Genomic DNA, 17873 nt, shown 5'->3' with positions numbered 1-17873 from the left:
CACTCTAGGCCTTTTTAGCCATTGTATCAACTCAGACAACTTACTTCATCCATTTGTGACCTGTTCAGTACAGTGAGGTTGGCTGAATTTGACAATGCCCTGAGATTCTGTTTGAACCAATGATGAAATATGAGTAAATGTGGTATAAATAAAAGAATAGACATTTTTTTCAAATATAAAAAAGCAAAATCATTATATTGTGGGAGTATTCCTCTGTTTAATATTTTTTATCTTATATGGCCTGTACCATAAAAGCAGTAGAATACTCTAGTAGAAAAAAATACTAAACTGAGGATGGGGAAAGAACAGAGTGAAAAACATGACATAGTCACTCAAGAGTCATCAAATGCTAAATCGACCATGGAATACAGTGTTTATAGAACAATCAATACCTATAAACATTTATTAAGCACATTTTATGGTCAGGGACTTTTCTAGGTGCTAGACAACAAAATGAGAGGGTAGCTATGTATAACAGTGGATGGAAGGCTGAATGTGGAGTCAGGAATACCTGAGTTCAAATTGTTCCTCAGATACTTCCTAGCTATGTGACAGTGTGCAAAATTCAGAAACTCTCAGTGGCCTTTACCAAATTGTAAAAAGAAGAATAACAACAGTGCCTGTTTACCTTGATAACTATACAGATCAATGATGGTGAACCTATGGCATGGGTGGCAAAGATGGCATGCAGAGTGCTCTCTCTGGGTACTGCCCATCCCACCTGCCACCCCCAAGTTTAACTAAAAGGCAGAGGGATTTGGGCAGAGTCTGATGACATTTTTTTCACATCATTCGTTTTTCTGCCCAGCAGCCCAGTGAGAGCACTTCTTCCCTTCCCTGGGTGGGATTGACATTTGGTGTCTGGGGAGGCAGGCACAGCACTCCATCTCTAAAAAGTTCCACCATCACTGGTACAGACTGATTGAATTCCCACATGTAGAGCACTTTCAAAATCTTAAAATGCTCTATAAATGCTAGCTATTACTCTACCAGAGGGTCTGTCCTGTAAAATATGCCCCCATTAGTAAGGGCAGTACGTAGCACAGTACTCTAGTACTCAGCACAGAGTCAGGCACACAGTAAACACTTCATAAATGCTCACTGATTGACTGATGGATTTGGAGTCAGGAGATCTGGGTTCAAATTATGCAATCAAAATTTACTAGCTATGTGACCCTAAGTCTGTAACTTTAATTTCTTTTGAGATTTGGTTTCCTAATCTGTAAAGTAGGAATAATATAAATTGTAAGACCCTGGCATACTAATCAAATTATTCAAAAATTATTTCCTAGGCCTAAAAATATAACAAAATTCTTCTGGAAGACAAAAAAGTCAAGAATATCAAGGGAATTGATGGAAAAAAATATGAAGGAGGTTCAGTCATACCAGATTTCAAACTATACTATAAAGTGGTAAACATTAAAACAATATGGTACTGGCTAAAAAATGTAGTGGGGGGACATCTAGGTGCTCAGTAGATTGAGAGCCAACCCTATAGATGGAAGGTCTTGGGTTCAAATTTGGCCTCAGACACTCCCTAGTTGTGTGACCCTGGGCAAGTTACTTAATTCACATTGTCTAGCCCATACCATTCTTCTGCCTAAGAATCAATACATAGTATTGATTTTAAGACAGAAGGTAAAGATTTAAAAAAAAAAAAAAAAGCAGTGAATCAGTGGAATAGGTTAGGTATTTGTCACATAGTAGTTAATAACCATAGTGACCTAGTGTTCAATAAAACCAAAGATTTAAGCTATTGGGGGAAGAATTCACTATCTAACAAAACACCTGGCAAAATTGGAAAATAATATGGCAGAAACTAGGCATAAACCAACATCTCACACCATACACTAAGATAAAGCCCAAATGCATACTTGATCTAAAAATAAAGAGATACCATAAACAAATTAAGTGAACAAGGAAAAGTTTACCTGTCAGACCTATTGATAAGAAAGAATTTATGATCAAACAAGACGTAGAAAACAAAAAATGAAATGGACAATTTTGATTACATTAAATTAGAAAGGTTTTGTACCCAAAACCCAAGTATCCAAGAATAGAAACAACAAATTGGGTGAAAATTTTTATAACAAATAGTTCCAACAAAGGCTTCATTTCTCAAATATGTAGAGAACTGAGCCAAATTTATAAGAATACAACGCACTCTTCAATTGATAGTCAAAGGATATGAACAGGCAATTCTTAGAAGAAATTAAAATTATCTTTTGTCATATGAAAAAAAGGCTCCAAATGACAACTGATTAGAGCAAATTAAAATTAACTCTGAAACACTACCTTACACCTATCTGATTAGCTAATATTACCAAAAAGGGAAATGATAAATGTTGAGGGGATATGGGAAAATTGGGACACTAATGCATTGCTGGTAGAACTGTGAACTGATACAACCATTCAGGAGAGCAACATGGAATCATAACCAAAGGGTCATAAAATAATTTATACCCTTTCCCTGACTGAGCAATACAACCACTGGATCTGTATCATGAAGAAATCAGATACCTACTTGCAAAAAAAAAAAATTTAGCAGCTCTTTTTTATGGCAAAATGGCAAAAAAATATGGAAATTGAGGGGGTGTCCATCAATTGGGGAATGGCTGAACAAGTGAAATATGGTTATAATAGAATATTATTGTGCCATAAGAAATGATCGATAGGATAAGTTCAGAAAAACCTAAAAAGAACTTATATAAACTGATACAAAGTGAAGTGAGTAAAACCAGGAGAACAGGGTATACAGTAATACAAATACTATTTGATGATCAATTGTGTAGGACAAAATTATTATCAGGAAAATAAGATTCCAAGATATCTCCAAGGGACTCATGATAAAAAATGTTAACCACAGTCAAAGAAGAATTGTTAAGAGTCTGACTGTAGATCAAAGCATGCCATATTTCACTTTATTTCTTTCATGATTTTTTATAATTTGTGAAATATGTCTCATCTGTCATGGCAAGAGCAATATAGAAATATATGTTATATGAACACATTGTCATAATCTATATCAGACTATTTACTGCCTCAGAGAGGGAATCGGGGAGGGAGAGAATCTGAATAGAAAAATGTCAGAAAACAATTGTCAAAAAAATTTTTTAAACAAATGTAATAACTAACTCAATAGTTGTAGAGATTCAAATGAGATAAAGTTCATAAAGCACTTAGCAAATTTCAAAGTGCTATATAAATGTCAATTCTTATTTTAAATTTATAAAGTTAAATTTTAATATTCTTATTAGACAATAATAGTAGCAAGCATTTACATAGAATCTGCACTGTGCTAAGCACTTTAAAAATATGATTGAATCTTTTCAACCACTTTGGGAGGTATGCATTGTTGCAAGAATTTTCAAGGTCCTTCCTAGCCCCTGCATAAATAATCCAGCACAGATTACAGACAGTCAAGAACACAACAGTTTATTTATCCACTTTAAAAGTGTGACATACACTATCACAATAAGTGATGGATACATGTCTCACAATTCCACAGCTGGGATATATGTAGTCTCTCCCAAGATACATGACCCAGAACTTGGATAATATGATTGAAAGGGAAAAAACTCATAGTTTAAACAAAAGAAAAAGAATGTCTAAATTATGACAGAAGGAAAAAGATGTGCTCTTTATGTTGTGAGGGTTATTTAGCAATTAATTTAGTATTAGTGTTGGACATAGCAGGAAGGGCTGGAGGATTCCAAGATGGAATGAAGGAGCAGGAAGTGGGGCTTCTGCTCTGAGAGAGACTCCATTAGTGGTTGGACATAACTGTTGCTAACCCTGGGAGATCTCAGAGTTGGGGAAAAACTGCATCCAGATTCCCTGGGATCCTGAGAGATGGAGGCTTTCAGCAGTGGACAACAGACCTGCAGAGCAGCACCAAGTAGGGAAGTGGTTTGTGATCTGGTGAAGCATTTCAAACTCACTCTCCCTACCTGGGTACCTTGGATCACCTGTGTTATATTGAATCTCTGGGAGCCAGGAGTTCACGCTGTGATTGACAGGTGGAAAGGTTGGATGTCAGAATGTTCCCAGAGAGGCGTGCGGACACAGGAGAGGGCAGTTGGCCCAGGGGATATAAAACCACTCTAGCAGCCCTGGCAGAGGTTCCTTTCTTTCCCTGAGACCTGAGAGCAGTGGATCCTGGTCTTTTGGGGGATTGAGATTTTCAGACTCAACCCTGCAAGCTCCTCCTGTTTGTTCCTGTACCATCAACAACCTGTACCCAGACCACCATCTCTGATTCTACTGCCCCTAGAAATTAGGAAATCAATCATCTTAGTTATCTAGGTTTCCCAGGGCCCGGGAGGGATCCGGGAAGTGGGCAGGAGAAGAAGAAGAAGAGGGTGGAAAGGGGCAGATATCTCAAACTGGTTAGGCATATCATCTAGTGAAGAAGAAGCTGAAAGATCATACAGCAGTTTGCCTGCTCTGATGTGGCTCTGGCCAGGTTGTACCAGAGAGAAACTAATCATCTTAATTCATTCACTTGTCTGCAGTTTAGAGATTCATCATTATCATTTTAAATTAGGGTCTCCCAATACCTCTATCCAATCCCATTATCCTTCTTTGTTAAATACAATCAAAGTTTTAAAGTACCTTCCAGAAGTGGTTATTCAAAGCTTCTTTGAAAAGGGAGAGAAGCAGTCAGATACCAACAGTTACCCAGCTAAAGAGCCCATTTACACTATCAATTAACCCCAGGTGGGTCCTGAAGGGATATCATCCATTGACCTAAAGGATCCTGCCTGAGCAACTGTTATAAAGGAGGGAGGTGTCATCCCATCCTCTCTCTATACTTCATCTACATATATCTAGTAGAGGAGTATCATTTATTATAACACCTGTCCTGGTGGAGTTGGCTCTTGGCATCCTGTGATCATCATTGGATTTACCGTGAGACTCCAATTGAAAGCCATCCTCAGGCCCTTTAGCTGAGTTTTCCCTGTGACTTCAGTACTGCTTCCTTTCGGCCCTACCTGGCGTGGTCAACAGAATAGTGTAGTCAAGTCCTTCCCTTGCCCCTGTGGTTTACCCTTAGTTTGTAAGTATAGAATCCCTTATTCCCATCCTTTATTATTATTTCCCTCAATTAAACTGTTATAAACTTTTACCTTTTGCCTGCTGGCTCCATAGGTCCTGGCCTAGGTGGGCTGATTGACTGTTGGGCCAACTGCCATTCCTGTGTCAGTTAACAGCTTGGCAGTAAACCCTGGTCTCCCTATCCTGGTTGGTCCTGTCTCTCCTTCAACCCAGTGTGAACCCACAAACCATTTAGATTACATTTTAATAATAATAGTTAACATCCCTGGTGTCCCGCCATTACATTTAGCACTCATTAAATCCCACAGGTGAAGAACATAATTATTTCTTAGAACCAATGACTTGCAGAGGTTCCAAAAGAGTCCAAGAACCTCTTGCTAAATATTGAAGTCAAATCACCATAAATTCAGAACCTCATCAGAGGACTATTATCTGAAGATCCTTCCTATCACATCCCAAATAAGTGGTCATCCAATCACTATTATGCAGTGGTTATATTAACAAAAATCTATCTTCTCGCCTTCCTACAATCCTCATTAGAAAAACAAAACCTTCAAAATTTATGAACAAAGTAGCACAAAACTAATTTATCCAATCCAATCATTCCTAAAAGATGTTGAGTAATGGAGAAATTTACTACCTCTTAAAATGATCCCTGCTTTTGCAGTATTTTAGTCCCCATTCTCCCCATTCTTGGTGCTTTCCCTCTGAGATTACTTTCCACTTACCCTCTCCAACTAGTATGTATATAGTTCTTTGAGTGGTTTCTTCCTCTTCTCAATGGCAGGGACTGTGTTTTGGCCTCTCTGTATCTCCAGTATCAGTGACAGTGCCTACCACATGGTAATTGCTTTAAAAATTGCTTGCTCATTAACCTTATTTCCTATTTTGAATTAAAATCTCCCCCATTCTAATCTCTTTATTATGATCCCTAACACTAGCTTCCGAATAAAATGTGATCATTTTTACTATCATTTTTACCACCACTAACAAAATATATGCACAGCCATTTCTGAATATTGGATAAGGTTCCCTAAGTCTCTCTAATGTTGAAGATTAGTGATGATGGTGATAACTGCAATTTATATAGTATTTCAAGGTTTAACAAAGAACTTTGTGACAAACCATTAGTGTGAGTTGTACAAGTATTATTATCCTTATTTACAGATGAATAAACCATAGGTCAGAGAAATATGGCAACTTGTCTACATTGAGAAAGCTACTAAGTGTCTAGGCCGCAGGGTTCAGCAACCTTTTTGGCCATGAGAGCCATAAACACCACAATTTTTAAAATGTAATTTCGGGAGAGCCGTACAGTGCTCACAGTGCGCGCTCCTGTAACAGTGCCTGAAAAAAAACTTGACTTTATGGCTCCTGCAGAAAGAGCCATACATTGCCGACCCCTGGTCTAGGGGGTATTTGAACCTGGGACCATTGTTCTCATGGTATCATAGGAAAAAAATAATGATTGGAAAGAGTGATTGTGTCTCTATCCTGGGCCACAATACTTACTAGCTGTGGGGCCATGTAAAAGTTAATGAAGATCTTAGTGGCACAGTTTCTCCATTTGTACTACCTAACTGTAATTTGTACTAACCTAAAATGTTACATCTATTTTCTTTTCTTTTTTAATTTAATGTTTATTATCATGCAAAACACATGTATTTTTCATTGTTATAAAAGCACACTCATACAAAATCAAAACTCCAAAATACTTAAAGATGGAATTAGCTCAACCCTATTTATTCTTTAGACTTTAGCCACAAGGAATATGTACACCACACCCCTCTTAGAATTAAGTGGCCAGGAGGGAGGTCTATGACCTACATGTGCTAGTGACTGACAAATCAGAAAGATCTGACTGTCCCCTGGGCAGTCTGAAGAGAGGTTGAGGCTGTCATTTGTCCATGTAGAACTGAAAGGTGGGTACAGGAAGTGAAACAAAGAACTATCTTTTAAATATGATGGTAACTTCCTGTGAGGGGGATTTGGCCCTTTGAACTTGAGATCTCACACTGCTTCCTTCTGGATTGTCACTAGGGTGAGTGAAAGGTTGACACCCTTTCTTTGTTCTGGAGTGTTCTGGAGGTTTAGTAACCTTCGAAGAGGCCTCTCCTCTTAAAGCCTAGAAGCCTGTGTCTGTAAGGGAAGCCATACTCAGATTTTACAAAAAACAAATTGGGGGGGGGGGGGGAAGGGGGGGGGAAGGAGAAGTACAGCTTCTACTCTGACCACTATAATACTTAGGCCTCTTCCCTGGATCTTTTTTTTTTTTTTTTTTTTTTTTTTAATTTCTTTCTTAGAATTGATACTTATAACAGTTCCAAAGTGACTTGCCCATGGTCACACAGCTAGGAAGTATCTGAAGTCAAATTTGAACCCAAGACTTCCCATTTCAAGGTTTGGCTTTCTATCCACTGAGCCACCTATTAAGACTCCCTTGAGCTATAAAAGGTTATGCCAATTGAATGCATATTTTTGCAAGGCACACCAAGGCAAAAAAAGTTCAAATAAGAGTCAGGGAAAGAATATTCTCTAAGCTCAAACCTAGAAAAATTTATTAATCTGCTCATCATCAGCAGATTAGTCAATGGACAATTATATCAGAACAGTGTTCAGTATGAGGGAAATGATAATCTACACAGTGACTTAAAGAAAACAACTATGGTATTATACCATACTAAGTACCACTTTTTAAAGGAAAGATACCAATGACAATGGAATGTTTCCAAAAATAAAACAAGTAGAATAGTAAGAGGACTGTATGCCATAGTATATGAGGAATAGCTGAAGGACCTAGAAATGTTTATCCTGAAGAAGGAAAGACATGAGAGATGACTTCGAAATTTCTGAAGGACTATAAAATAACACATAAAAGAGAAGATTTGCTCCAATTGGCCCTTGAAAGCAAAATCAGGAATAGAGCAGGGAATCACAGAATTCCAAAATCTTTCAAGAAGAGTTAGCCTCAATGTAACAAAAATTTTACAGAATTTCAGATTTAAGGTATCACAAGTTCAAAGACTTTTTGAAAGAGCTTTGGGCTTCACTCAGTTCAACATTTCTGAATTTCTAATTTTGCAAATAAAGAAACTGAGTGCTAAAAAGATAAAGAGTCTAATGTGTAAATGGAATTAGCTCACCCTCATTCATTTGTGTAGACTCTAGCCACCAAAAATGTCACTTAAGTGATGAGGAGGAGATCTGTGACCCACACATGATAGTAACTGGCAAATCAAAAACAAGGGACTGCCCCTGGGCAGTCCAAAACAGTGTCAAGGCTGCCATTTGTCCACCTGAAATTGGAGGTGGATGCAAGAAATGATGAAAGCTGCTATCTTTTAAATATGATGGTAACTTCCTGTGAAGGCAGTTAGTGCTTTGAACTTGGTGTTGAAGGATCTCTGGTGAGACCTCAGACTGCTTCCCTTTGAATTGTCACATGGGTAAGTTAGGCTGACTTTCTTTCTCTTCCCTTGGTGTTTCTGGAGGCTCTAGCCTCAGGGAGGCCTCTCTTTGTGGAGGAGGCCTTGTGGCTAGAAGCCTTGTTTAATTAAACCTCTGTGACCCTCTGCTGGGGCCTCTAAAATTCCTACCTGGTTCAGGCCTCTGGTCCAGGCCAGAGTTTCTCTCTCTCAATTTCCCTACCTTCAACCTTCCTAACTGTAAATAAACCACCATAAAAGTCATCCTGACTTGGGTCTATTTTACTTTGAAATCGAGTTAATCGATTTCTGGCAACCATACCTTAAATATCTAGTCTCCCCTCTCACACTAGTACAAGACCAGAGAAGTTGTAATAAGTAGTAAGAGTTGAGATTTGAATATATAGATCCTCTGATTCTAAATCAAGAAAGCTTTTCATGGAATCACAATGCAGTTCAGAAACTATCTAGTCAAAATAACACATGATTAATAATATCCTCCATAACCCTTGGAATCATTTTGAACTTATTCCTCATTCTCCAATTCATCAATATCCTTGATAAAATATGGACCTCTGATAAAACACAACATTGCAAATGTGGCCTGACTAGGTTACCTCTCTGACATCTTGACTTGTTTAACATAACTGAACACTGCATTAGCTCTACTGGTTGCCATATAGAGCTTAACCCCTATATATATATATATAAATTTATTTAATGTATATATTCCAAAACCTTTACTTTCCATCTTGGAGTCAATACTATGTATTAGCTCCAAGGCAGAAGAGTGGTAAGAGCTAGGCAATGGGGGCCAAGTGACTTGCCCAGGGTCACAAAGCTGGGAAGTGTCTCAGGCCAGATTTGAACATAGGACTTCCCATCTCTAGGTCTGGCTCTCAATCCGATGAGCTACCCAGATGCCCTCCCAATCTTTTTTTCATAGAAACTGCCATTTAGGTATTCTAGCTATGTGCAAGGCTGAAGTAACTGAATGACAACAAATAATTTGTTGGGATGATGTGGAGATGTCTGATGTCCAAATCAGGGTTTGGATTTTTTTAGCCACAGTAACCCAATTTATTTGGTGAGGAATAGCTAGGTGGTGCCAGGCTTAAAAGTAGGAAGATCTGAATTTAAATCCAGATACTTGCTAGCTGTATAACCCCAGGAAAATTACTCAAACTCTGTCTTCAACAGATTCCTCATCTGTAAAATTAGGATAATTGTGCCTAACCTCCCATAGTTGCTAAAAGGATTAAATGAGAAAACATTTGTTAAGTACCTAGCACAATATGTAGCACATATTAGACTCTATATAAATGTAGCTAATATTATTACTTGCCTAAGAAGAGTTGTTGTCCAAACTGATGGAAGTAGCATGCACACTAATTAAATTGAAGACACCTAAAGTACTAATGTGAATAATGGCCATTTTGACAAGACACAGAAAAAGTACTAGACATAAATAACCGTTATACTCAATCTTCTACTTGGCTTTCAAAACTCTAAGACACTGCTTACCCCTACACAAGGTGTCTGAAACCACCCTCAGGACAAGAGGAAGTCAGAAGGTCTGCAGGAAAAGGCATGTTCCTAGAGACTTTGATATCTAGTGCCTGACAGATTTTGAATGACAGACTATGCCCTTTCTACTAATAAGCTAGAAGGTGGAGGCCCCCCAAAATTCCTCAGCATGCTCTTCAGGCAATTTCTGAATAGGCAAAGAGGCCCACAGCTGCTGAAAGCTCCTCTAATTGGATTTAGAATAGAACCAACTACATCCAACTACAGTTCTCTAGAGAGGATAGTGAGCCAATTAAGACTTGTGCTAGAACATTTTCACTCCTATACTTGAGCCAATTTCATCTAATCACCACTTTGGTGGCAAGTACCTGGTATCATTAGGGCTGCCACTGGGGTTTCTTGTGAAGGATATACAAAGGGAGGTGGGGGTAGCTGTCCAAATGCCAATCCTGTTACCAATGAGAATCAAAAGGATTCCTCCAAACTAAGTATATCTGAGTCATGACATTTTCAGGCTAATTTTCTCTGTCTCCCACATCCTCATGCCATTCTGTAGAGCACAGTAGGATATATACTGGGTCTAGAGCCTTAGGACCTGGGTTTAAATCATGGTATTACTATGTGCTAGCCATGCAACCTTTGGAACTTTGCTCCTCAGAACCTTAAGTTTCGGGGCAGCTAGGTAGCTCAGTGGATTGAGAACCAGGCCTAGAGGCAGAAGGTCCTAGTTTCAAATCTGGCCTCAGACACTTCCCAGTTGTGTGACCCTAGGCAAGTCATTTGACCCCTACTACTTACCCTTACCACTCACAGTATTGACTCCAAGACAGAAGGTAAAGGTTTTAAAAAAAAAAAAAAAAAAAGAAAGAAAGAAAAAGAACCTCAAGTTTCCTAACCTGGAGGGCTAGAGCAGGTGATCTTCCTGAAGAACCAATTGTAGGGGCTTTTGGCTTTTAGGCTTTGCCTGATTTCCCTTGACCTCTCCCTTGACATCCTGCTATCCCTGGATCTCCCCTTTGGGCCCTGGGAAGGGGGTATTTTTGGTGGGTGGAGATCATGGGAATTAGCTTTTATAGGCAGTCAGGGACAACCTTAAAAGCAAGCCATCACCTCATCTAGTAATCTGCTGAACCTTATTACATCAGGGCAGTGAATTCATCCCTGGCTGAGGGGCCAGTTCCCTCAGTCTGATTCCCCTCTTCTGTGACCCTCCCCCAGCACTAGCTTCTCCCTTAGCAGCAGTTATCAGACCTTAACCCCTTTTCCCTCAGCATACCCTTGGCTTTAATACAAAGAGCTTCTTGGTGATTCATTATACCAACTACTAGGGCAAAGACTGAAGAGGGAAAGAATAACTTCCCTTTATTTCTTGAGGGCTAAACCAGACATCCATCTTGGGCAGGAAGTGAACCAGCTTTCACTTCCAGTAGGCTGGGAGTAGCTCTCCAAAAGGGAGGGGCTCTTTACTCCTCCCCTGAAGGGAGCCTTAGAGACAACAGGGAGGCAGAATAAAACCTTTCAACCAGGCTCACATAATCTCTGGCTCACCTAAATTATCCTATACCTAAAAGATAGCCTTCCTGCCTGAAGACCCAACTGATACCTCCCAGAGCCCTCAAACACAAGCCTCTTGATTAGACATATCATATTTCCTTTTATTTTCCATTACAGACTTAAGAGTTGCCTAAGGCATCAAGAGCTAAAGAAACTTTATCCATAAAGCAGAGGAAGAAGACTTGAACCCAAGTCTTACTAATTCCAAGGTATGCTATCTACCATACAATAGTATCTCCCCTTCTTTTCCTCCCGTCCACCTAGATAGACATTTTCCAGTTTTCTCTTCTCTGTCAAGTCTTACTTCTTCAAAAGGACAATCAACTTTGTGAAGGCAGGAACAATACCTTAAACTTCAAGGACATCCCCTATAGGGCCCAGCACAGTACTTGCTACATAGTAAATTTTCAATATGAACTTACAGAGAGGGCAACAGACCAGAAAGGGCAAAGAAAAGGAATTGTCATCCTCTATCATGAAAATGGAATGACTGTTGGGGGCAGCTGGGTAGCTCAGTGGAGTGAGAGTCAGGCCTAGAGACAGGAGGTCCTAGGTTCAAACCCGGCCTCAGCCACTTCCCAGCTGTGTGACCCTGGGCAGGTCACTTGACCCCCATTGCCCACCCTTACCACTCTCCCACCTATGAGACAATACACCGAAGTACAAGGGTTTAAAAAAAAATTAAAAAAAAAAAATGGAATGACTGTTTCCCTCATACCTCCCCCTATCTCCCTACTGACCCATTAACATAACTTCAGAATGATGCACTGAGAGGAGTAAGTTAATATAATATGTTGTTATTTATCACGGAGGGAGGGAGAGACAGAAACAGAGAGAATGCATGTGTACTACATCTTTCACTCACCTCATGAGAGTTGGTGCCATGGGCCACTCTGGTTTTGCAAACTATCAGCAAGGGGAAGAAAACAAACCAAAAAAAATTGATGAATGCAATTATTATAGAAGGTGATTAAAATTACATATTTTCTAAGGAACACATTGCCTAGTGACCAGGAGAATTCATAATAACATCTAGACAATTTCTAACATTTAGTGGGAGAGACACCTAGGAGCTCTCAATATTGTTTAAGCATTCTAAATATGAAGTTTTAGCAACAAAAATTGAACTCCTCACAAGTCACTTAATGTTATAATGCAGATCATGCAGAAGGTATCTGATCTCTGGTCCCTTTTTAAAAGGTCTCACTGCCACTAAAGTCACCAAATTACTAATGGTCACTTCCAATATAATAATTTTATTTCTTCTAAATGGGACACATCAGCCCAGCTCCAGAAGACTCTTGAAAGAGAGCATAGCTTCCAACAAGGTTGCAGCAATTAAAAAAAAAAAAAAAGGACCATAGGCAATATGCATACTTTTAGGAGCACAAAAAGTATATTAACATACTGAATGGAAAAGCCAGTCCATTCTTCTCTAGAAGCTGCAAGGTATCTTCTCCACAAAAGTTTGTGAGCTCCATGAAGGGAGGGGAACAGATCCTTTCATCTAAAAGACAAAAAGAAATAGAAAGATTTATCAACCTGGCCTACCTTTTTCCTCCTGGTTTTTTCCTCTCAGGTAGCCTTGAGTCAGGTGAAAACAAAAGTGATTTTCCTGGTTGGTTTCCTGACAGGTGCCAGAAAATATGCTTAGAAATTTCATTTGAAATGTCATTCATGGGAGCAGCTGGGTGGCTCAGTGAATTGAGAGCCAGACCCAGAGACAGGAGGTCTTAGTTTCAAATCTGACCTCAAACACTTCCTAGCTGTGTGACTCTGAGCAAGTCACTTAACCCCCATAGCCTAGCTCTTACCATTCTTCTGCCTTGAAAACAAAATATAGTATTGATTCCTAGGTGGAAAGTAAGGTTTTTTGTTTTTTGGGGGGTTTTTTTGTGTGTATATTTTTTGGGCAGATGAGGGGAGGAAAGAAGATATGTCATTTATTTATTCATTTTTTTTTCTTAAATCATACCGTCTGTCTTGGAATCTGGAATTTGAGATGGACAAAGAGACATACCTTATTCATCTGTCCCCCAAATGAGGAGAGCCATCTCCATGCCTTTGGGCAAACCTCCCTCCCTCTAACCCCTTGGAGTCTAGTCTCCACTGTAGTAAAGAGTATAAAATCCCCAGAACTGATGTGTTCTGGGGGAATAGCTTTTCCCTCCATGCTATCCTTCCAAGGAACAGCTTTCCAGCTAAACTGTTCCAGCTAGAAGGCAGGCCTCCACCTATGCTGCCTGGACAGATTCAACATTACTTTTGTCAACATAGAGCCTAGAAGCCCCCAAACTTGTAGTCTAGAAATATTGGATGAGCCCCAGTTTAGTTAGCTCAGAGGTGAAAGTCCTGGGTTTGACCTTGTGGGCGAAGGTTCTTTCCAGAGGGAGAGTCCAACTTCACTATGCTCAAACTAACAACAGGCTCTCAAGGAGTTTAGGTGTGGAAGGCTAATCCTGTAAGTATCTCTTTTGTGCCAAAGGTTTCTCCCCTCAGGCCAGGGTCCTTTACCAAGGTGGCCCAGCCTTAGGTTGATATATGAAGACCTAAGTCAAATTTATGACTATAACTCATTACCGAATTGACAAATGGTCAAAGTATCTGAACAAGCAGTTTTCAGATGAAGAAATCAAAGTCATCAATAATCATAAGAAAAAATATTCTAAATCCCGCTGGATTGGAGAAATGTAAATTAAAACAATTCTGAGGTACCACCTTATACCTAGCATAGTAGCCATTATGACAGGAAAGGGAAATAATAAATGTTGGAGGGGATGTAGCAAAGTTGGGAAACTAATGCATAGCTGGTAGAGTTGTGAATTGATCAGACCATTCTAGAGGACAATTTGGAATTACGCCCAAAGGGCTTCAAAAGATTGCATGACCTTTGATTCAATAATACCACTACTGGGTTTATATCCCAAAGAGCTTAAAAAAAAAACTGGTCAAGGACCTGTTTATACAAAGATATTTATAGCTCCACTCTTTGTGGTAGCAAAAAATTGGAAAATAAGAGGATGTCCCTCAACTGGGGAATGGCTGAACAAATTGTGGTATATGATGGTGATGTAATACTATAGAAAAAATTGTTGGAGGAATGCTCATGAAACCATTTTTCACTTGTTTATCTGGGCGTATGTTTTGGAATTTTGGTTTTATAAGATTACTCACTCACAAAAATGAACAATATGGAAATGTTTTGCAAAAGAATACATGTATAACATGAATGATTGTACAGATTGTTGATAATAACAAAAAATGCAAATTAGATCATTCAAGGTTTTATCTCACATCCAGCAAACTGAAGAATATGCTTATGCACAGGTTATCAATGCTGCAGTGGAGTATGGGAAGAAAGGTACAATAATATACTTTTTTCTTTTTTAAAAGAAAAACCCCTTAACTTCTGTCCTAGAGTCAATATTAAATACCAGTTCCAAGACAGAAGGGTTAAGGGCTAAGAAAACAGGGATTAAGTGACTTGCCCAGGATCACCCTGGAAGTGTCTGAGACCACATTTGGACCCATCTCCAGGCCTGGTTGTCTAGCCACTGAGCCACTTAACTACCCCCACAGTAATATACTATTGATGGAGCAGTGGATTAACATAACCATTCTGGGAAACAATTTAAAATCAATTGAGAAAGCCACCCACCTTAGCCTTTGACAAAGGGATCCTGGGCACATGCTTCAAGAAATTCAAAGTCAGAAAAAAAAAAAAAAAAACTCTCATGACCACCAAAATATTCCTAACAATACTTTCTGTGAGAGCAAAGAACTGGAAATAAATTACAGTACTAATATAATGAAATACTGTGCTGCCTTGAAAGAAATAATGAATAGGAGGAATTTAGAAGAACATGATTAGTCTTGTGTAAACTGATGCAGAATGAAGCAATCAGTACCAGGAAAACAATACACATAATGACTACAATAATGCAAATGAAAAAAAACAATCTATTGAAGCCAAATATTTTGTAATTGTATTGAATAATCTTGGCCCCAAATAAGTGAGGAAAAATGCATTTCTCTCCTGTGGAGAAGTGGGAAAATGGGGATATGGAATGTTGCACATGCTTATCTGAGACAGTAGTTTTCACTCAATTCTTTTTTTGAGGAGGTATGGAAGGTTAAAAAGCAATGTTCAATAGGCAAGTGGGTGAGTGAAGGTGAAAAGTATATCTGGAAAGGAAAAGAAATAAAAAGCATCAATAAAAGCTATGGGGAGGGGGAAAAAAAAGTAGTAACACTGTGAAAATGTGATTCATATACTCCACATGTCACCACCATTCTTTCTGGGTAATTAGCAGTTTCCCAAAGGTGAACACATGCCAGGTTTCAGCATTCATAGTGCCTTGTTGCAATTCCTTCTTTTCCTTACAAACATGCAACATGCCCACTCTCTGCCAAAATTGCTGATGTTAACAGAGGAAAAGCCTAGGAAGGTGAGGGATGAGCCAAATCAAGTGGGAAAAAAAGTGGTAGCCCAAATTTACTAGGTTAAAGAGGATAGCATCTGACTGTAGGAAATTCTGAATGATGGGTTACTTTACAGTTTTTCACAAGGAAAGGTGAGACCTGGATGGAAGGAGAAAAACATTTCTGGGGCAATGATTAGAGAGTGGAAAAAAAAGATAAGTAACTATAATTGATGACTTAGAGAAGAAAAGATGGAGAAAAGGAGGATTGGAAGAAGGCTAGTCAAAACAAAGACATGGTTATTCTATTATTATTTGTAAACACCCAAAAAGGCCAATCACAGGAATAAAAACTGAAAGGGGAACCCTTTGAAATGTAGTCACTTATCAGTGTTGACATGGAATCTAGAAACCCCCAAACTTACAGCCTAGTAAGATCTGATGAACCTCAAGTTTTAGGATTCCCTGGTAAGTTGGAGACCCCAAGCTTGTACTTGTTCCCAGTTCCAGTGAGAATCTACCCTGAAGGGACTCTTAGGCTAGACTGAATAATGGACCCTAAGGTAAATGGCAAACCCAGTTAGGTGGGGCTAAAGCAAATGTTATGTACTCTTTTTGTCTTAAGTAGTCTCCCCCACAGTATCACAGACCCTTTCCCAAGAAGACCCACACTTGGGCAGGGACCTTCTTTTTAGTATCCAGTGTAAATAGCCCCTTCCCTTATCTTATACCCTAACCTCTAACTATGATTCCTTTCCCAACTATGATTGTATCCAGTCAGTATAGTTTGAACATTCCCATTTCCTTGTAGCCAAGGTAATATCATTCAGTCATATTTCCCTGTCCCTAGGTTTCCCAAAAGTTATATAAGTTCCCCAAATTCTTTTGTCTTTTGGAATTATCATCTAGCACAGTGTCACTCCTAGGGATATTATCCTCAGAGTCCCTGAGTGTATACCCTTTAAGTCTTGGCACCGGGCTCTGAGTAAAGGGCCAAATATTGAACTTATCCCTTTCCTGATTTAAAGACTTGGGTTTTCTAACTACTTTAGTAGTTCTGTGTTATTTCTGAGTTAATAAAGAATAAAGATGTAATGGGAAAGTACATTAGGTTTGATATAAAAAACTTGTGTTTGAGTACCAAGATTCATATAATGCTTTAGGGCAGTGATTCCCAAAGTTGGCGCTACCGCCTCCTGGTGGGTGCTGCAGGGATCCAGGGGCTCAGTGATGGGCACACCTTTTTTGTATTACATTGTATTCTGAGTTCAATAAATAGTTGGGTTTTTTTTTTAAACCCTTAATTTATGTATATTGGCTCCTAGGTGGAAGAGTGGTAAGGGTGGGCAAATGGGGGGTCAAGTGACTAGCCCAGGGTCACACAGCTGGGGAAGTGTCTGAGGCCAGATTTGAAACTAGGACCTCCTGTCTCTGGGTCTGGCTCTCAATTCACTGAGCCATCCAGCTGCTCCCATGAATGACATTTCAAATGAAATTTCTAAGCATATTTTCTGGCTGCCCCTCCAATATATTTGTATAACAACAAAACTGAAGTCACACTTTCTGGGTTTTTCCTTACCCCTTTAAGAAGAGCAGCCTTTCTCCTCCAGTCCCTCTCAATTCTTTTCCTCGGTAGAGCAATGTGCTATTCTGTCTCTGATGACTGAAGGGATACGCGAGTTCTTACTATTATCTTTATACTATCTCCTTGTTCAGGAATCAAGAAAGAATCAGCATGAATGCCAGCACTGAGTATCAAGAGATGACCCAATTTCAGAAGTTCAAATGTCCATCTCAAGTTCACAACCACTATATAAGGCAATAGTACTCCAAAGAGAGAGGGCATTTGATATATATATATATGTATATATATATATATATATATATA

The 17873-nt window shown here is 39.1% G+C and overlaps 1 protein-coding gene across 1 annotated transcript in view; it reads right to left on the bottom strand.

Annotated features, from left to right (window-relative positions):
• ITPK1 (inositol-tetrakisphosphate 1-kinase) overlaps positions 1-17873 on the bottom strand; it is a 369408-nt gene that overhangs the window by 57236 nt on the left and 294299 nt on the right. The window contains exons 6-7 of the mRNA XM_044665036.1: positions 12973-13071; positions 12430-12470 (exon numbers count right to left, since the gene is read on the bottom strand). Coding sequence (XP_044520971.1) covers positions 12430-12470; positions 12973-13071 — 140 coding nt within the window. The remainder of the gene's footprint in view (positions 1-12429; positions 12471-12972; positions 13072-17873) is intronic.

The sequence above is a fragment of the Gracilinanus agilis genome, chromosome 2 (assembly GCF_016433145.1).
Source record: "Gracilinanus agilis isolate LMUSP501 chromosome 2, AgileGrace, whole genome shotgun sequence".
Taxonomy (NCBI): domain Eukaryota; kingdom Metazoa; phylum Chordata; class Mammalia; order Didelphimorphia; family Didelphidae; genus Gracilinanus; species Gracilinanus agilis.
This window is presented reverse-complemented; position numbering and strand designations above follow the sequence as displayed.